Here is a 22,327-nt window from a genome sequence, read left to right on the forward strand (position 1 = left end):
GCTACTGAAGTGAAACTTCTTCAAACACACAAACATACCGGGATAGGGGTTAAGGAATTGGTTTAATGGTATTATTTGTACACTATGAATTTAAATTTTACACTATACATGCCGGAGTTGCCTGTAACGAACGTTGCATTGAAGCGCGCTCACGGCTCAAGCGATCCCCACTATGAACTCGACTACATGGCCGAGTAGAAAAACTTACCCTACCGTCCGTAAAGAAGTTCACTTCAAAAAGCTTTCAAAACTGTTCTAGAACGTTACCATAAAGAAAAAGAAAACATAATTTCGTCTGATTCTAATGATATATCACATATCGTAGAGATGTGAATTGCCACTCCTACCGTCTACCGAAAGATATTTTTACATGATTTTAGAGACGTAGGCGTAAACATATCCCCCCCCCCTTCCAGGTAAGAAATCATATTTACCCGTAACATAGTCTCCCTTTCGGATGTTCGGGCGGGGACTACCTTGGGAGATACCATCAAAAGATGCAATAAGTAAAATTGCAATATTTCACGAGTCGGAGCGTAGAACTTAGAAGTTAGAAAATTAGATAGCTGAGATGGATATTAGGGTAGCATTAGATACAGTAGGCCGTTGGCCAGATGCTGGAGAGTTTAGAATAATTCATACAGGATCAGTGGAAGGTAATTCGGGTTAGGAATTGTAGTTCGTAAGAAAGCAGTACAGTGTAGAAAGCTATTTGCAGAAAAGCAATAGGGTTGTTATGATTAAATTAAACTCGAAACCGGTAAAAACATCTGCACCTATACGTTTACGTTATCTTACAATGATGAAGACGTAGAAGCTGTATATGCAGATGTAGAAGACGTGTTAAGTTTAGTGAAAGGATAGGAAAACCTATTGAAAACCTAGGAGACTTCAACGCAATAATAACTGACGGTAATGAAGATGTGATAACAGGTTCTTTTTGGAGTAGGCAATAGAAATGATAGAGGAGATAGTCAGATATAGATAGCAATCATAATCTAGTAGTAATAAAGACCAATCTTAAATTCAAAATCATGAACAAGTGGGAGGGTAGCAAACGTCTTTATTTAGAAAAATTGAAATGTAATAAAACGCGTGATAGGATAGGTACATGGACAGACGAAATACTAGAGCAGGCGGAAGAAATGAATGACAGCGACGTAGAGACAGAATGGAACAGTATTAAAACGTACTTAGATTCCGCTGATAGATATTTATTAGATTTTATACGAAACGAAAGTAGGAAATTCTGGATAATTACCAAGATTGTACGAATAATATAAGAAAGGCAGAAATACAAGAACAGGACAGACGAAGAAGGCCAAAAAAGATATAAGGCGATAAAGTGGGAAGTAATTAGGAAGTGTAGGGCAGCTAAGGAACAGTGGATTGATATGAGGTGCAAACAACTAGAAGAAAAGTTTAAAGTAGATAAAACGGATGAGGCGTATAATATAATTAAAATAAAAGTAGGGTACAGTAGTAATAATATAAGAAACGAGGTAGGGGTCATTTTGATAGAAAATGAGGAAAAAGCAGACAGGTGGAAAGAATACTTAGAGAACCTATACCCAGGCCATCAGTTAGGAGATATATTAGAATGGGACTAGATGTTAAATACACTTAAACATGTAGGGGTGAGTTACAGGGATAGAAGAGTGATACTTAGTTTGTATAAAGAGCAACAGGCAGTTATAGAGACGGGGCTGCAACGTAGAGAAGTAAATATTAGGAAGAAAGCCAGATAAGGATGCACACTGTTATCGCTACTTTTTAATTTATACATCGAAATCGAAGACGAGATAGGTTGGTAGGACACTTTCTCAGGCATGAATGTCTGGTCAGAGGCATATTAGACATATTAGGTAGACCTAGATTAGATTACTGTTCACAAACAGTAAAAGATGTGGGATGCTCGAATTTTAGGGAAATGCGAAGATTAGCTCAGGATAGGAAAGAATGTAGGTGCGTGTCCAACTAGTATTTGAACTGACGATCTTATTATGATGATGATGATGAACCGACATAACATTGGAATAACCTTCAAATTATTGAATTATTGAATCCTCAAGGCCAAATTCCAGGTCATCAGTCGATGTTCTCTGTAAAAGTTATACCCCTTTTTGACGTTAGCAGTAATTCTTTCCGTAGAGTTACTATATTTAGGTGCTTCTTTTAAATCATCACCCCGTATAAATATACATATTATATAGATAGGTGACTAGTAGATAGTTGGTATCAGTAGGCATAAGGACAAGTCACATAAATGAATACAAAGTAATACATACTGGTTGATATAAATTTAGTATAAGATAAACAAGTAATTTGTCTGTATTAACATATGCATATTATGGTATTTGGTGTTATTGTGTAGATAAAATTAATATTGTACAAGATCTGTTTAATTAAACAAATAGTTATAAAAAATTCGTTACCAAAGAATAAGTGAATAGAAGTATTCGTTGTTACAACTTGTCTAACTAACCTAAGATACGCTCTTCTTCTTTACTATGGAATTAGATTGGTTGTTACAACAGCCTAAATTCTTAAATAAAATTAAAATTTTTGTAGGCTTTCCTTTCAAAGCTATTACCTGATTTTTCCCAAGATATTCTAATAATTTATATAATCAATCTCCAAATTAAAATACAATGTATATATGAACCGCTTTGACATTTAATATTGGTTAATATCAAATATTAATGTGAAAATTAATTTTAAATTTTTTATCCATTATAAACTGCCTCAGGTTAGTGAGGGAAAATTTGTTGCTGTTCTCACTCCTTCGCCGGGAATCGAACCCATTACATTTAGGGGCGTCGACAGAAAATTTAGGTCCGGGACTGCAAAGTGACGGGCGCGTCAAATTATTTCACATGTGAAGTGTTATCTTAATTGTTTTTTATATTTTGATGATATTTAAAGTTAAAAAAAATCTTAAAATCCTCAAATATGAGTTACCTACACGTAAATGTATCTTAATCGCATTTCTTCTCATTTGCCTGTTTCAAAATATATAGGGTGTCCCAGTTATAATCTGTAATATTTATACCATAGATTCCTACGGACATTTGGAACATAAAATGTTATAACACTTTTGAAACAAAATAAAAAATTATAACAGTTTTCATGCCGGCCCTGCACAATCGCAAATTAATTACGATTGTCGGCTGATCGTAGAAAAATTCACCTTCAGTAGGTCGGAATCAGCTACTTTTTGGGATAATGTTATTGTTTATGTTTGGTATTAAGTTACGGATTAGCCGAACAAAATGCACTCGCGTTAGGATCCATTAGATGACTGAATATCACAATCGAAAATCCCATGATCGTAAACTGAAGTAAACCTAATGTAGCCCATAACGTCGAGTATTATGTTGTTTTAAATAGAAAAGAAATTATAACGACTACGGAATAGTTAGAAGCGGTGCACAAACCACCCTCACCACACAGCGTTTGGTAAAAGTTTGTAACATAACGTACTAGTGAACGAAAACAAATGTATGTGTTATGGTTGTAAAAGTTGAGACAAGATGCAGACCTACTTTGACCATTCACCTGTGTTAAACGTTAGTTTTGCCTGGCAGAGCTCATTAACCCCACGTGGAGTAATACAAGGGTGTGTCTAGAAGGACTAATTTTGGTTATTTTGTTTTCATTAAATGTAAAAAGCTAAATATTGATATAACCTCGTATAATTACACTGCTGGAATTGACTGGAATAAATACACATAATGTCGTAGTTTTTAACAGGTTGTTCACTTTGCTTTGGATTGTTGTGGAATTTACTTGTTTGTTAGTGTTAGTTTATTTACTTATTCAGTGGTCATTTCATAAAAGACTATTACAATAAGGACAATTAGTAGTGTGATAGTGCATGCCAACACAGTTCTTATTCAACCGTCAGTTGGTGGTGAGTTACATTACCAATGCCTAGCGTATAATTGGAAATATTCCCGGTATCTTGGCCGAAATTCGCAGCAGCTGGGTTACTCCGCTCTCAGTCTTGCATTGAAGCGAATGACGGACAATTTAAACATTTTTTATAAAAGGTACGCTTTTCTTTTTCACTTTTACCTTTTTTTTACAAGGTGGAAGTGCATTCGGCTTCTTCCCGATAGGTACTTGTTACATTCACACTAGATCAGCTGAGCGACGTTAGTCGCCTAGATCCAGGCCCGTAATGAAACAAATTGTACGTTCAAATTTACAAAGATAATTTGCGAGCTCAATTGTCACTGGATTGAAAAATTGTATAACACTTTTTGGGTGTATTTTATGTCAGGAAGCCATTGTTGTTTTTTTAAATATTATAAATGGGACACCCTGCATAAAGCTTAATATCTTAAAGTACCGCGCTTGTGCTTATTCTTATGCCATGTTATCGTAAGCAAACAAATTTTCCTATGACCTTACCGATATTGATAAAAATCAACAACACTGTTTACTAACCTCTTTATTTGATTACATAAATTACAAAAGCAGATACTGTTGATCTATTCTATTCTTTTATTTTGTAAATGTCCAACATGCTCCTCTAACTACTCTGTTAAATGAATTGTCTCCAGCCATGCCAGCTGCAAGTAATTAAGAAAGCTTTTGAAGCAACAACTGTATAAGCAATAAGGAGGAAATCAACATACCTTCCTATTCTTTAACGGTCCTGGAAATGTTTTGTTTGCACATTGTAATAAGAAAACTCACATTTAACTACGTAACTGGTTTGACGGTAAACTCATTTCTAGCGCCGTATAATAATAAACCTACATAGCCTTAAAACTAGATAGTAGCAGAAAAAAAAGGATAATTAAAATTCAGGGGAGTGGGAATAGGTGTTGCTATCGCGAAAAAAATAATCACCACTCGTATTCCGGGGCCTACATTAAAGTATTCTTAAAAATGTTGGGAAGGGGGTTGAGGAATGACTTACTATGTTTCTTATGTTTATTACGACGAAGAGGTTTTTTGGCTGTTTTTTTGTTGGTGGTGGTTTCTTTTGTTCGCACACCACGTTGAGTAGACAGTCCGCATCTTTCCTTTATTAGACACCAAAGTGAAGTTGGCATTCCCACCGTGTTTTTCTTAGTTTTGCACCTAAAACGACATGCATACCTACACATGCCGGAATATTCTGGGTGTCTACTAAACAGGGCCGTGAGGAATGGAGAAAAAGAATACTTAGAACATCAACTGGACGATATTAACGCCAAAAAGTATCAAAAAAAGCATCGGTATTTGTAAAAGTATATAAACTTCGACTAAACTTTGGTCTAAAATTCAAAACTGACTGTTGTTAACCTAATCTAACCTAACCTGAGTATGAAAGTGTTTTTAATTTTGGTTAGGTATAACTTAAAATAAACTGATTATTGTTAAGTAAATGACTAAAACTGTTATAAGCCAGTCATATATATAGTATTGTAATATGGGAATAACGGATACTAATTTTATACAAAATTAAAATTGAAGTAGTGGTGACCTATCATGCGACTAAAATGTACTATTTAAACAAATGTCGAGCCAATGACAGTTGCATGTATTAAACCCTACCTATATACGTTTTTTGTATCTGAGTGATAAACAGTATTTATGGATCGGGGGTGAAGACTTTGTATAACAGTAACAATGTCTTTTTAGGTAGGTGCGAAAGGTAAAGGTACAGGGAATGGAGATGAATAACAGTAGATAAACATTATAGTAAAGTTTTGGGGGATTGGGAACTTTTGCCCACCATAACACAACCCTTTCTTTTTTTTGTGAAGGAATAAAGAATTTTTATCCACTATAACCGACTTCATGCACTAAGAAGTGAAAGTTAAGCTATGGGCGGAAAATGTTTCCTAACTTAAATTCTACATCTTCACATTTACAAAAAAAAATAAAAGTTTAGATTATGCTGAAAAAGGGAGAAACCCCTACAAACAATCCCATGTTTATTTAATTTCATGAGATTTTTCATCTCCACCTCCTGCGATTCCATCCTTCTGCTTTTAGTTGGGAAAGCATTTTTTAGTGTTCTGGATGATTCTCCCTAATACCGCCACTCAACACTCTCTCTTCACTCTAACTAGGTTCATCTGATATGCACAATTACCAATTATCACGCTTTCAGCTTTCAGTTCCAGTCCCTACGCTTAATAAATACATATATCTTAAAAAGTGTCTCCATTATCACCAAATATCTAGTTCTATTCCAAAAAGTACGTGTCAATCTAGTACAATGAATGAGATGGTTCTCAGAATAGGCCAGTCATGGTCTATGTGAAGGATCTCTAATTCTCAAGTTTTACTTTCATTCTTATCAGGACCCCCTCTACAGTTAAGGCCGCCCTGGGCAAACTGTTAAAAAAGAGCATCCCTACAAAATTTTTATTTATGCAAATATACTAATATTAACAAACAATACATGCGTCGGACAATTCACAATAAACAATATGGATATGAATGAAAAAACCAAATAAATTTTCTAACTTCAATTTCTGCAAAAGTAGAAATTAAATCGTTATAATTTAACATAGTTGCCGCCTCATTTTCTATTGAAAATTTGGAGAAGCTTCTTTCTCCGGAAGCTACAGAAACTGGTAGGGTTCATAATATCCTTAAAGAAATTAGAGTACTAAAAAAAAATTGAGGGACTTTACTGTAGGGGTTAATCTTTGGACTAGAAATCATTAGGTCTCATTTAAAATGACTTTTCAGGATTTGTTTTTCAAAGGGGAAATTTTTCCTTAGAATTACTATAGTATCTAGGTTTCCTGGTCGGTGAACGGCATATTGAAAAATACGAAAATAATAAATAAACCAGGTAATCAGACGGTGAAGGTTGTTTCATAAAAAAATGTCGAGGATATGGCGAAGTAAAGAGCGATGGTTTAGAATACTTTTGCATATAAACTTACACAAAATAAACTAATAACAGACGGAAATGGTCAGCTAACCATATATAAACGTCGACCCTGGCACCCCTATTCATAACGGTAAAATTTTGCATAACGTTACCTAAAATTTCGCTTTCAGGCCTATTTTTATTACTCGTCCCAAAACGATTTACATTTGACAAAGAGCTAGGAGGTGAAGGAGCAAGATGTTGTTCAGTTGAGCCAGCTGCGACAATCCTGAAGCGCATAACAAATTTTCAGTAAATACAGAATCTTAAATCCCTACCCAGTTTGGCCGCCCCTCCCGAGCAATCGCCCAATCCCCCTAGTTGTTAAGACGGCCCTGACTCTTCTTATAAGGATGACCTAGGTAGGTTGTATCCTACCTTATAGTTACTTGGTTGCTTCAATAGATCAGAGTCTAAAGAAAAGCCTTCATTACCTAAACATCTGGGATAGATAAACTTATTTCGCCCTTGCCGAACGCATTCGCTCGAACATTTACATTAACCAGTGCTTCATCATCATCATCATAAGGTCATCAGTCTTTCGACTGGTTGGACACGTACCTCCACTCTTTCCTATCCTGAGCTAAACTTCGCATTTCCCCAAAACTAGAACAGCCTACATCCTTAACTATTTGCGAAGAGTAATCTAATCTAGGCCTACCTCTACCCCTCCTAACTCCTGTTTCTGCCTCTAATATGTCTCTGACTAGACTTTCATGCCTGAGAAGGTGTCCTACCAACCTATCTCGCCTATTTTTTATTGACTTCCATAGAGTCCTCTGTTCTCCTATTCTTTCCAATAACTCTTCATTTCTAACCTTTTCTACCCACGATATCCTCATCATCCGCCTATAATACCACATTTCGAACGCTTCTAACCTTTTCTTTTCCGCCGCTCCCACTGTCCATGTTTCACACCCGTACAACGCCGTGCTCCAAACATACACCTTTAACAACCTTTTTCGAATTTCTAAATTAACCGTTCGCGAGCATAGAAGAGATTTTTTTTTATTAAAGGCGACACGACCCTGCGCTATCCTCTGCTTTATATCCCTACTACTCCTTCCATCCTCACTTATCTGACTTCCTAGGTATCTAAAGTCAGCCAGTGCTTAATCCACCGTTATTCGTGTAAAGATTCGCATAGGCATAGGTTAGTTCCAGTTTAAATTATCATAGTCTGAGGTGTTATAAATTATAGGACAATACTTTAATCTACCACAGACTACGAAATGGTTATTATTTTTTATAAAAGCGCCTGAGTTCTTCCCCTTTTCCCACGCCTCTGCTTGAACGATGAAGCTTCGTAAAATTACATACCTACCGGATGACTTATTGTTTTTATCATCTTTCTTTGATTCTACCGTAAAGCTTTCGACTGATTGTGAAGTCGAATCTCTAGCGTCACTGGTGTTCATACTCGAAGATGCAGACGATCCACTGACGGTCATGCTGCTAGCAGAATCGGTGGTTTCGTTACCGTCTCCGCTAGTTGTATTATCTTCACTGCTTGAACTTTTCGAACTTGAGCTACTGCGTTTCCGCTTTTTCCTCTGGACCGCTTTGGGTCGGGTAGTTCTCTTCCGAGTTCTACCTTTCGAAGCATTTGCCTGACGTCGACGAGGAGCAGGAGCAGCAGCAGTTCGTCTTGCTACAAAATTTATTCCGCTTTCAAATCAACTGACATTTATTTAATATCTATTACTTTTATAGTGGAGTGATAATAGAGGTTTTGTAATATTTTCTAAATGTTTTAATAATACAGGCACTTTTTACATTCTAATTCATTTCAATAAGTCTTTGTTTTGTTTGATTTCCAGTTATATTAGTAGATTTATTTGACGATTGAAGTTTATTCAACAACAATAAGTTTGAAATATTTCAGTTTTCGGGTTGATAATACCCAAAAAAGTTGTTGTGGTAGTAGTCCCTTTTAGTTAGTGATTAGAAGCAACCACATCCGGATCGCGATTTTGAACTTATGGAAATCGGTTTTTCTTTCCCATCTAAATTTAAATCCGCATTGGGTTTTTGCAATTTGCAAGAAAAAAATATTTTGATCATTAGAGTCAGCTACCGAAATCTCAAAATTTGTCGAACGAAATTTTGCTATTGTAGAAATTACTTGGCGTCCAGTAGTATAGCAGGCATATTAAATGAAAATGTAATATTAACTTGATGATCAGGAGAGCAAGTAAAGGAATCGGGCTTTCTATCGTACTAATATTTCATTTTAGCCGATCTATGACCTTCAAAGGGTGAGATTGCCACTTCATGGAGCATAATCTACAGCTTTCAGATTTCAATAACTGAATATAACAATACAAAATATGTAATCTATAGTCGTAGTCGGATGTTTTGCGTCGTCGATTTCCTTATTGACTATTCTATCATTGTCGTTGTTATTGATTTGAAAGTATTTAGAGAAGGTCATTCAGGCTGACATAACACTCCGATCTGTAGCAACGATTATCGACCCTTTTTATTTTTTATGTCATGATTAAAGTGTAATAATTGTAACAAAAATTTTTAAGTGTTGTAATCTGATGTTTGAACTGATTTCAGAGGCTTTGATTCCAACGCTGCCTTCGTTTTTAACGTGCTTAATTGTACCGCCGATTTGATTCTCTAATGAAAGTAATTTGCAGTAAGTACGAAACCTAAATATTCTTTTCCGACTTTAAACACGTATTCGCCTACCTACTTTAAATAAAGCTCCAGTCAATTTCATTTTAAATTATGAAACTTTCTCAATGGTCATTCTAAAAACCTTTTACTGCTTCATGAAGGAAAACTTGTTCGGGAAATACGTACTTAGTCGGTACGGTTTTTAATTGTGTGTTATTATTCTTTCTTAATTTATATACTCGGCACACAGTCATTTTTAGAAACAATATTCTCATTACTATTGTACCTAATTACCAAGCTAATTGTAATTATCATATGAATTCTAAAATGAATTATATTAGTAGGTACAAGGTACATACAAATTTAATAGTTCTAACCCATAGTTTAAGAAAGAAAATTTTTTTTAGATTTATTAGTATTGTTAAAATACGACTTTCTTTTTTACTGGACATAACCTGCATTCTGAAATAGGTTTTTAATGAAAACTGCTATTTTTATATCGTGTATAGAAAACTAGGAGTGCTATCATTTTTACTTTACTAACAAGTCAATTATCTATGTCTTCTGAACCGTGGAATTTTTGTTTGTTGAAATTCGTTTATAAATGATACTCTTTTCCCTTACTGTTTGAACTACCACTTATATTTTAACACAATGCAGAAAGATTTATTTGTTAAAACGTTAAAAATAAACCAAAAATAGCAGGCTAATTTACCCTTTATTTGTGTTGTACGTTCATACGTTCCATAGTTCTATAGATTTTGATTACCGGGAAAATTGTATTAATCTGAGAGCTGAACACAAGATTTCAATGGCATCCGGAATATATAGATCACCTTTGCGGTAATACGTTCGAATAATAGAGGGCGTTACGTTTCTAAGATGTAGAACAGCTTACTAAGCACAAGGGATAAATGCACAGAATGAAGGCAATCGATTTTTTTGTAAAAAAATTTATAGAAATGATGACTTTGATACACTTACATAATTGAGCTACTGAAAAGAGGACACCTAATTTGGAACAACAGGGGGTCGGAGAGGAGTGAAGAGAAGGTATATATTTTTATCACGTGCTCAGCTCTTGGGCTGTAAGGACATTGTATTTCAAGCACTTTACTGTTTATTAATTATAAATTAATTTTCTTAGTTTTTCGTTCTGTGTGGTTAGAGATGACTTCTTTCAAACGTTGTTGGCATCTTCGGTGTGAATAACCGATTTTCAGGTCACAGCAACGGATTATTAGAGATGCCGATAATAGTATCTAGTGAAACGTTTGAAAGAAATCGACTTAGACCATGACCATGATGGGAAACCGGGGAATGAATGTCTACAAAATAACTTATGAATTATTTGATGCTAATTTCAACTTAATATCCCCAGTCATTCCTAAGAAAATAACCTTCGTGGACGGATGAAGGGTTCCTTCGTTTCATTATAAGGTATGGAACGCTAAAAAGATTAAAGTTCTCTATGATGTTGGAAAATTTTTGAATCAAACTGGAACAAATGGAACGGAAAGATAGCAACGATTAGCTTCATATAATATCATCAATCAAATTATTTTGATTTCCTTTGATTAATATGCTTGAATATAAACTTATGTCATTTTTCAACATTTTACCCTACTTATTCAGAACGAATGAAAAAGAATAAAACCAAACCAGGACGGTTATCCTACTTTTTGAAAAAATGCACCTATGAACGTATAAATGTAAAATATTCAGTTTCAAATACTTTATACTCTTGAAAGTCACCATAATCATTAAGAAACTTATCGTGGTCTTTAATTAATGCAGCCGTAACCGCAACTAATTAATTCATTTCATTACTTTACGAACAAAAATAAATTAACGGTTTAAAAAAATTGGTTAAAAATTCGAAAAAATCCACCATGACTTAAAAGAGACGTAAGATAATCATGAGGGACTCTTATATAATTAATTCAGTAATTAACAGGTTAATATTACATATTTAATTAACAATTTTAGCGTTATTCCAACACAGTTAAAAAGTATTTGGAGAGTGTATTTCAATTAAGTTTATTATATTTAAGGCATGTAATTTGTAGCATAGTATGAGAAGCGACTATCTATTAATGAAATGGGAGAATAAATATATAATACAAACACATTTAAATCAATATCCAAAAATGTACGATTATCCTAACTAATATTATAAATGCGTATGTGAGTTTCTTTGCCGGTTTTTCACGCCTTAACTACTCAACTAAATCATGAAAATTTGAAGACACATTGTCCGGTGTACGGAAAAGGACATAGGGTATTTTTTATCCAGAAAAATATAACTATTCCTGAAGGATTGAAAAATTAGTTCAATGTGGTCGATTGTACGTTTTAACTACCCAATCGATTACAATAAAATTTTGTAGACTCATTGTCAGAGGTAAAGAAGAAATCCAGAACAAATACTGTTCCCGGAGGTTGGAAAAATTAGTTTTATTTAGCTGATTTCACGCCTTAACTACTCAATCGATCACCATGAAATTTTATTGACACATTAACAATGGTACAGAAAAGGACATAGGGTACCTTTTCATTGTCATCATAATGTCGTTAGTCGTACGACTGGTTGGACACGCGCCTCCAATCCTTCCTATCCTGAGCTAATCATCGCATTTCCCTAAAAGTAGAACATCCCACATCCTTAACTATTTGCGTACAGTAATCTAATCTAGGTCTACCTCTACTCCTCTTAACTCCTGTATCTGTCTCTAATATGTCTCTGACTAGACCTTCATGCCTAAGAAGGTGTTCCATGAACTCGCCTATTTTTTGCTGACTTCTATATAGTCCTCCGTTCGCCTATTCTTTCTAATACCTCTTTATTTCTAACCTTCTCTATTCACGGTATCCTCATCCTTCACCTGTAACGCCACATTTCGAACGCTTCGCGCGTTTCGCACTCTCAAAAGATACACCTTAACAGTCTTTTCCGAATTTTTTATTGAAGGCGACTCGACCCTGCGCTATCCTGTGCTTTATATCCCTACTATTCCTTCCGTCCTGACTTATCTGACTTCTTAGACACCTAAAATCAGCCACTTCTTATAGGTAATCTTTCGTCTCCTATCTTTCTATTCACTCTTTCCTTAATTTTTATTACCTTGTATACCAACACCTTTGTTTTACTGTTATTTATTTTCATGCAATACTGGGCACCCTTTATCTAGGAAAAAAAACAACTATTCCCGAGGGATAGAAAAATTAGTTCAGTGTGGTCGATTTTACGCCTTAACTACTCAATCAATCAACATGAAATTTTGTAGACACATTGTCAGGAGTACAGAAGGATACCTTTTATCCAAAAAAAGTATTGTTCCGGAGGGATAGAAAAATTAGTTTTATGTGGTTGTGGATAATCTTTGACACGTATTTATGACGTAAACCCAAGCAAAGGCGCGAGTAAAGTCAAGTATAAATATATGTAAATTAAAAAAAATCCTAGAATGATAGATATCAATAATTCTGTGTAAATTACGTACCTGTTTTACCTTTAAGCATATACGTACTTGTTGATTCTCACATATACACGCACGTAGTTTGCATACAAGCGATAAAAAAGTCATTGTTTTGCGTTTTTTATGACAACAATTCTTGATTAATGATAAGTATACACATAAGAAACCTTCATAACAAAGCAAACTACAAATATAATGTGATTTCTAAAGAAACCCTTATAGAAAAAGTCAATCATTTGAAATAGTAAACAATAGAGTTCAACTTGGACCAGGAACTAACGATAAGACCAGAGATATCAATTCCGAAGTAGTTTGCGACGCTGATTCCGAATTTGATATAGGTAATTTAATAAAGTACTTTGGCCCCATTATTGCTATAGGTATAGCTAATATTGAAATTTCAAGGCGTTATAACGTTAAACAGAAATTAGCCAAACTACAGCAACATATGGATTTAGGAGTTAAAATATTTCATTGTCATGATGTGCCAGTGTAATTGCGAGATGAGATTATAATCAGGGGGTGAATTATTATAAGTGTTTAGGTTTTATAGTATTTGTTGTAAAATCTAATTAGTGCAAATGTCGATGACATCCCACTCCCCTAAAATAGTAATTATGTAACAAAGATTGTAAGAGAATTTTTATACAAGTGAGGGAATTCTAAGAAATATAATAAATGTTTGTATTAAACGTTAATAAGAACAAAGCCAAAAAAACATTAGATAAAATTAAATTACTCTAAATTATATACCGGGGGTATTTTAACACAGAGTGTACAGAAAATCAAAGTTTTGTGAAAACTGAACTAAATAAAACACCTGTTACATAGTATCCATAAATTCATATCTAGATCACTGGTACAAAGTTTGTACGTCTAAATTATTTACTTAAAATTGCAAGCTAACACCTATTTACCTACGGTGTTAGTTGGTAAATTAACAACCGTTTAAATAGCAAAATATCAATAATTATAATGAGTTAAGTCAAGAAGTCGAGAGTCGCGATTCGAATTCGAGATCACAAAGATGCAGGGTGGCAAGACAGCTTGTTGTCTTCACTCACCCTGTGATCGTTCATCCTTACGTAGGCTAACATTAGTATTTTGTTGTAAAATTATTAATTAACTATAGTTAAATTATTGACTAGTCATTCTAAATTGTATAATTCAGTTTCAATATTATATTGAATTTATCCTATTGCTAAACATGAAAATTCTTTGTGGCAATAATTATGGTGGTAAATAAATATAATATAAAATTTNATTTGTTACTGTATAATATGGTGGAGCAGTTCTACCTCAATATAAATATATAAAAATTTACTTCATTATTACAGCATAACCTAAAATTTCAGATAAAAACATTTATACCTGAAAAATAAAAGAAAAGTTAAAACTCAACATTGCGATCTGAGTTACAACGTACAATTACTGTTTCTAATATTTCCTAACAAAACTTACAAATTAGTAAATTTACAGTGGTTTCATTATTGTCATGTTCATATTTAGTAGTTGTATAAATATGTATCCAGTTACTATTTATATAACAACTTAATGTAAGTCGATAAGAAGATTATATTTCCCGCTATGTAACCCTATTTTTAACATGTTTCCCTACAAACTAAAACTTTCTAAAAGTACGGTTTCCTAGAAAGGTCGGCAAAGCAGAATGGAACCGAAAGCGGAGGGAAAATCCAGTCCGATCTATTCAATAGCGAAGGTTGTTTTCTTAAAATATCTCTGGATACTACGTAATTATTAAACCGTTAGAAGCGATATTTGACTGTGGACAGTGTATAAAGGTAGTTGTATGCATCTTTCCTTTTTTAATATAAACAAAAAACACAAGAAACGATACTTTTTTTAAATCTAAGAAAAGAAGGCACGTTCAAGTTTCTAGTCCAGTCTATAGATTATACGTTGATGAAGATAAATTTAGGGAGCACGTACATTTGACTTACTTATGAACTTCTTTTCGTCATATAATAGACACAATTGCTTGTTTTCATCAACACAAAGTATCAAACTTTCAGTGAATATCACTTCGCTCCCCCGAAACCAATCATTGACCGAACATCATCGACGCCGAAAATCGACAAAAACCGCACAAAATATCGTTATCCAATGTGGCCGCTGCACGGCTAAGAAACCGTTTTCTTTAATTCAATGCATTGCAAACCGCACTTTTATTATTAGCATGTTCATATTGACGATTCCACAACCTTTTATTTACGATAATTCTTATTATAAGTTTTAAGTGCACAGCCGCAAATCATAAGTTGTAATTTAATTATTTTACAAACGTGAGAGAAAAGTTAATGGAAAAAAAATTCGCTCCTGCTCATTTAGAGCGACCGCTGCATGTGCTCCATCGGAAAAAATTCCGTAAAAACCTAAGCAGTTTATGTTTTAATTTAGGTATTTTCCTCGTAGTATAAACGATTAAAGCTTTACAAATTCTATTTAGTTTACCTACAGTTTATATTCTTAATCCATCATCTTGTTCTTCCCCCTTTCTGATAACACCCTTGACAATAACAGTATCAGCAATAACGGCAAAATTTACAAACTATTATGAGTATAAATTTTAATTAAAGACCGGCTTCGGCGTAAGAGTACAAATAAAAAGAAATTGAAATCAATTAATATAACTATTTGGTACCTACTAGCCATCGTTCTTGTATTCCTTGATTTTCCTCCAAATACGAGCTTGTACCGACCTCCTCTATACTTTAGAAGCCCATTTTCTATTCCGTGGTGCAGAGCTTTGCGAACTTGCATGGTCACGTTTCTAGGCTTAGGACCCGACGTTCTGCAACGTTTTATCAATTCGTTAACGCGAGATACGATCTTTTTCGCCGTAGATCCGTTTATATCTTTCAGTTCCGCGACTGCTCTCAACACCTGAGGCAGGAGGCGCGGATGGCTCTTGTCCCTTTTGTTGCTCATCGTTACGTTCTTGCTTCGTTTTGTTTCAACCACTTTGTATAAAAACCTACGTACACAAAAAAATTTTGATAACATTAATATTCACGCAGGCGGTGTCAATATAATTTATTTTAAAATATCAGGAGTAACCTCGCTACATCATCATCATAAAGTCGTCAGTCCTAAGACTGGTTGGAAACGCAGCTCCACTCCTTTCTATCCTAAGTTAATCTTTACATTTCCCTAAAACTAGAACATCCCACATCCTTAACTATTTGCGAATAGTAATCCAATTTATCTACTTCTACTCCTCTTAACTTCCGTTTCTGTTTCTAATATGTCTCTGACTAGACCTTCATGCCTGAGGTGTCCTACCAACCTGTCTCAATATTTTTTATTTACTTCCGTAGAGTCGCCTATTCTCCTATTCCTTCTAATACCTCTTCATTTCTAACCTTCTTCTCTATCTACGGTATCCTCATCATCCGCCGGTAACACCACATTTCGAACGTTTCTAACCTTTTATTTTCCACGGCGCCTACCGTCTATGTTTCGCACCCATTCAGTGCCGCGCTCCAAACGTAGACCTTTTTCGAATTTCTAAGTTAATCATTCGAGTGCATAGAAGTAACTTCTTCTTATTGGAGGCGATTCGACCCTGCGCTATTATCTATTTTATATTCCTGCTACTCCTTCCATTTATTATCTGACCTCCTAGATACCTAAAATCACTTTTTCTAATTTTTCGTCTCCTAACTTTATATTTGCTCTTTCCCTACTTTTCCCTCTCTTGCAAACCAGTAGTTTTTTTTACTTTTATTTATTTTCATATAATACTGTTTTGTCATTTTATTTAAAGTTATCTCTAACTTCTCCTTGCAAGATGCTAATACTGCTATATCATTCGTAAATTTAAGCGTATTAATCTTTTTCCCCTCTACATCTATCCCTACAATTGTACTGTCTTTAATGATGTTGATCGCGTCTTTGATTGTATTTGATTAAAAACCTTGCTACAGTATTAAGAATATTCGATAGAATAGGTAGTTGTTCTGACGAAATTTTTATACGTAATGTAGTAATGAGAATCACAAAAAGGCGTATCTAATATTGTTAGAAATATGTTTGTAGTTCTGCAATATTTCGTTCGGATGTCTGGAAACTCATCAGGAAGTAAACTAGTTACAACGTACAATTACTGTTTCTAATATTTCCTAACAAAACTTACAAATTAGTAAATTTACAGTGGTTTCATTATTGTCATGTTCATATTTAGTAGTTGTATAAATATGTATCCAGTTACTATTTATATAACAACTTAATGTAAGTCGATAAGAAGATTATATTTCCCGCTATGTGACCCTATTTTTAACATGCTTCCCTACAAACTAAAACTTTCTAAAAGTACGGTTTCCTAGAAAGGTCGGCAAAGCAGAATGGAACCGAAAGCGGAGGGAAAATCCAGTCCGATCTATTCAATAGCGAAGGTTGTTTTCTTAAAATATCTCTGGATACTACGTAATTATTAAACCGTTGGAAGCGATATTTAACTATGGACAGTGTATAAAGGTAGTTGTGTGCATCTATTTTAATATAAACAAAAAACACAAGAAACGATACTTTTTTTAAATTTAAGAAAAGAAGGCACGTTCAAGTTTCTAGTCCAGTCTATAGATTATACGTTGATGAAGATAAATTTAGGGAGCACGTACATTTGACTTACTTATGAACTTCTTTTCGTCATATAATAGACACAATTGCTTGTTTTCATCAACACAAAGTATCAAACTTTCAGTGAATATCACTTCGCTCCCCCGAAACCAATCATTGACCGAACATCATCGACGCCGAAAATCGACAAAAACCGCACAAAATATCGTTATCCAATGTGGCCGCTGCACGGCTAAGAAACCGTTTTCTTTAATTCAATGCATTGCAAACCGCACTTTTATTATTAGCATGTTCATATTGACGATTCCACAACCTTTTATCTACGATAATTCTTATTATAAGTTTTAAGTGCACAGCCGCAAATCATAAGTTGTAATTTAATTATTTTACAAACGTGAGAGAAAAGTTAATGGAAAAAAAATTCGCTCCTGCTCATTTAGAGCGACCGCTGCATGTGCTCCATCGGAAAAAATTCCCTAAAAACCTAAGCAGTTTATGTTTTAATTTAGGTATTTTCCTCGTAGTATAAACGATTAAAGCTTTACAAATTCTATTTAGTTTACCTACAGTTTATATTCTTAATCCATCATCTTGTTCTTCCCCCTTTCTGATAACACCCTTGACAATAACAGTATCAGCAATAACGGCAACAAACTATTATGAGTATAAATTTTAATTAAAGACCGGCTTCGGCGTAAGAGTACAAATAAAAAGAAATTGAAATCAATTAATATAACTATTTGGTACCTACTAGCCATCGTTCTTGTATTCCTTGATTTTCCTCCAAATACGAGCTTGTACCGACCTCCTCTATACTTTAGAAGCCCATTTTCTATTCCGTGGTGCAGAGCTTTGCGAACTTGCATGGTCACGTTTCTAGGCTTAGGACCCGACGTTCTGCAACGTTTTATCAATTCGTTAACGCGAGATACGATCTTTTTCGCCGTAGATCCGTTTATATCTTTCAGTTCCGCGACTGCTCTCAACACCTGAGGCAGGAGGCGCGGATGGCTCTTGTCCCTTTTGTTGCTCATCGTTACGTTCTTGCTTCGTTTTGTTTCAACCACTTTGTATAAAAACCTACGTACACAAAAAATTTTTGATAACATTAATATTCACGCAGGCGGTGTCAATATAATTTATTTTAAAATATTAGGAGTAACCTCGCTACATCATCATCATAAAGTCGTCAGTCCTACGACTGGTTGGAAACGCAGCTCCACTCCTTTCTATCCTCAGTTAATCTTTGCATTTCCCTAAAACTAGAACATCCCACATCCTTAACTATTTGCGAATAGTAATCCAATCTATCTACTTCTACTCCTCTTAACTCCCGTTTCTGCTTCTAATACGTCTCTGACTAGACCTTTATGCCTGAGGTGTCCTACCAACCTATCTCGCCTATTTTTTATTGACTTCAATAGAATCCTCTGTTCTCTTATTTTTTCTAATAGATACCTCATCATTTCTAACCTTTTCTACCCACGTTATCCTCATCATTTGTCTATAACACCACATTTCTTTTCCACGGCGCCAACCGTCTATGTTACGCACCCATTCAGCGCCGCGCTCCAAACGTACACCTTCTTTTTCGAATTTCTAAGTTAATCATTCGAGTACATAGAAGTAATTCTTTTTTATTCCCCAAAAAAAATTATTTTTATCCTACAACGAATAGTTTAGGCAAAAATTTGCTCCAAAGGGTGTAGCTTTTACTTAATGCACTACTGAATTAATTTTATAAATTAACTTATTCGTTCAGTTACTGAACTTGACTAAAAGTCTAGACAAAGAGGAGTAGGTATACCCCTTGTCGGAAACTTTACAGCAAATTTTTCGCTAAACTATTCGTGTACGAAAAAATTGGAGATATCAACTACTGGGAATTCCATTATCTTTCATTTTATAATGACCTCAACTGACCTCTGGGCCATAGAAAGCGCAATATTCGCAAAAACCTTTTTTATAAATTTTAACTCGTTCTATGATATAAAATTATATATGACATTTTTCATCAGCCTGCCTGAATCCTCATTACTACCCTACATACAAAAATAATCCAATTCCGTGTCTATCTTTACCGATGGTCCGGAAGTCCAGAAATTACTCCGATTTATATATAAAAGAAACTCACCCATATTAATTACCATAACAAACGTTTTGGTGTAACAGAAATATATTCCACCCTCATTAATTGGGGACAGCATCATTCTTGCATTGATACTGTCACAATTAAATTAGGTAAGTATTTTTAGTTATTTATTTGCCACAGTCTCTTTTATTATTCCTTTTTTTTTATCAGAATGGTAGAACATATAGCCTAGTAAATTATGGGGGCAAAATATCAAATGCATAACACTTCAGGACTTCAGGATGACCGATTATGTTCAAAATTAGTTTGTTTTGGAACTGCCATATACGTAGTATAGCTTTCATTTTATTATTATGAACTTTCACCATTTTTTATTATAGCAAAAAACAAAATGTACATTTCCTAAATTAAAACTAGGACGAGGGTAAGTAACTTAGAGTAGATCAGAAGATCATTTACTAGGTACCTACTTGTCTGTTAATAAATAAAGCGTAGACTATAATAAAAATGCCATAAATTTCTACGTCAATGTCATTAAAAAGTATTGTTAGAATTGGAAAACTCTTAATTATCATAATATAGATCTACGTTTATGAACGTACCTCTTTATTAGGTATATAAACCCAGCTTCTTTTTAAATTAGCTGTAAAAGATACATCTTGTAATCAATCGTGGTATAAACTGCCACTGCCTTACCAAGAAATCTGTAAATTTTGAAGGAATTAAACAACATGCGAGTTGCCAAGCAACGTTTCTTACTATGCAAGGATAACAGGATTATTCGTTATATTTTTGAAGATACTTTATGTTTCATGACTTAACAAATATTATAAATGCGAATGTGAGTTTGTTCGTGTGTTTATTACGATTTCATGCTTCAATTACTCAACCAATTATCATGAAAATAACCGAAAAGAACATAGGGTACCTTTTATCTAGAAAAAGAATAGTGCATCCGAGGGATAACAAAATTAGTTTTGTGTTGTCGATGACTTTTGACACGTATTTAAGACATCGGCGCGAGCAAAGCCGTGGGTAAAAGCTAGTACAATAATAATTTTTTTCTATATTCTGTATCTAAACTAATGGGAACACATTATACCATAATTTTTATGAATAAATATTGTTTTTATGAATAACTACAGTCGATTACTTAAGTTTAATAGTTTTCTTCAAAAACTGGCAATTAAAGAAGCAATTCATTTAAACCATTTGTAACAGTTAAGAACCACATCATCAGTAATAATTATAGTTATATAGTTCTAGTTTTCTCACAGAATTAAGTAATCGCATCTAATTGATCATAGGTATTAATTTTGTATCCTCTTCTCTACTCTACCCTATCGTTTAATTTTTTTTTTATTTTATTACGTATACGTAAGAATAAAGCGATTGTCCATTCAATGAATATATTCAATGTTGAGGCGTTTCGGTCACTAACTTTTGCGACCATTTTCATACCATTCAAATGTCATAATTTTATTTAACCTTATCAATAGAGACAAAAAAACTGAACTGGCTTTTTAATTACTCTTTAAAACGTGTAAGCTTTAAAAGTTTGATTTATCCCTACATCGCCAGGAAGGATGTAAAATACAAAACATTAAACAGTAAAGTTAATTTGCAAATTACAAGAACTATCTGATAATGAAGCCCGTCATCATTATTATGAGGTCGTCAGTCCTAAGACTGGTTGAACACGCATCGCCACTCTTTCCTATCCTGAGCTAATCATTGCATTTCCCTGAAACTAGAACGTCCCACATCCTTAACTATTTGCAAACAGTAATCTTATCTACCTCTATTCCGTTTAACTCCTGTTTCTGCCTCTATGTCTCTGTATAGTCCTTCGAGTGAGGGCCCGTAGCGCTGTCCTCGTAGTGCCCCGACCATTTTGCGCGCCCGTAGTGCCGCGACAATTTAATAAATATGTAAGTCTGCGTACAATGGATTTGTGTAATATTGTTTATTTGGTTTATGTAATTCAATTGAATAATAATTTCAACTTAAATTTCAACTTTCCTTCACACTTTACTCAGGCTTAGGACTAGCACTTTTCTGCAAGTAAAACGAGCGTATTTAAAAGTATAAAAATTAGAAACCTTCGTCATAATGTGTAATGTATTAAGAAATCCAATTAAAAAAAATGCGGAAGTTGCATTTAAGTCAACCCATTGTAATATATAATGTTACACTATTCTAACTTCTGGGTGTATGCCAATGCTCGTAAGCATTTTCCCAAGTCTTTATTAACTTTTTATTCTAGAATAATTTTTATTCTTTCATCTCTTTTTTCGTATTCAATTCTTCTTTTCTTTTGCAAATAACTTTCACTAATTGAAACTAAAAATGCTTCGCGTGATTTACAGCGGGGCTGTCAAAAAGTACGTGATTTTCCTTTACAAATTAGCACGAAGCTTTTTAAATTCTATAATATTAAACAGGTCAGTTTTGCTGTTCAGAATAATAATAAAATTAACGAAACCAAAGCGTAAAGAATGCTATAGTTTTTGTACATAAGTTTACATATTTATTCAATTGTCACCAGTCCTTCATATCTGAGAAGGTGTCTTACCAACCTATCTCGTCAGTTTCTTATTAACTTCCATTGAGTCCTTTGTTCACCTTTTCTTTCTAATCCCT

General features: G+C 34.2%; 2 protein-coding genes across 7 annotated transcripts in view; one reads left to right on the forward strand and one right to left on the reverse strand.

The window, feature by feature from the left end:
- LOC108741457 (putative RNA exonuclease pqe-1) overlaps positions 1-20,427 on the reverse strand; it is a 29,427-nt gene extending 9,000 nt beyond the window's left edge. The window contains exons 1-5 of one of the 6 annotated variants that reach the window (XM_018476277.2): positions 20,287-20,427; positions 18,344-18,672; positions 8,207-8,537; positions 4,931-5,094; positions 4,644-4,779 (exon numbers count right to left, since the gene is read on the reverse strand). In XM_018476277.2, the coding sequence (XP_018331779.1) occupies positions 4,742-4,779; positions 4,931-5,094; positions 8,207-8,537; positions 18,344-18,626 (816 nt within the window). In that variant the 5' untranslated portion in view covers positions 18,627-18,672; positions 20,287-20,427 and the 3' untranslated portion in view covers positions 4,644-4,741. Of the gene's footprint in view, positions 1-4,643; positions 4,780-4,930; positions 5,095-8,206; positions 8,538-15,659; positions 15,985-18,343; positions 18,673-20,286 lie in introns of those variants that run through there. The other 5 variants (XR_001938504.1, XM_018476276.1, XM_018476278.2 and 2 more) reach the window with 5 other exon arrangements.
- Positions 1-22,327, forward strand: part of LOC108741450 (gamma-aminobutyric acid receptor alpha-like) — an 87,428-nt gene that overhangs the window by 42,312 nt on the left and 22,789 nt on the right. The window lies entirely within an intron of this gene.

Source organism: Agrilus planipennis, unplaced genomic scaffold, assembly GCF_000699045.2.
Source record: "Agrilus planipennis isolate EAB-ADULT unplaced genomic scaffold, Apla_2.0 scaffold278, whole genome shotgun sequence".
Lineage (NCBI taxonomy): Eukaryota > Metazoa > Arthropoda > Insecta > Coleoptera > Buprestidae > Agrilus > Agrilus planipennis.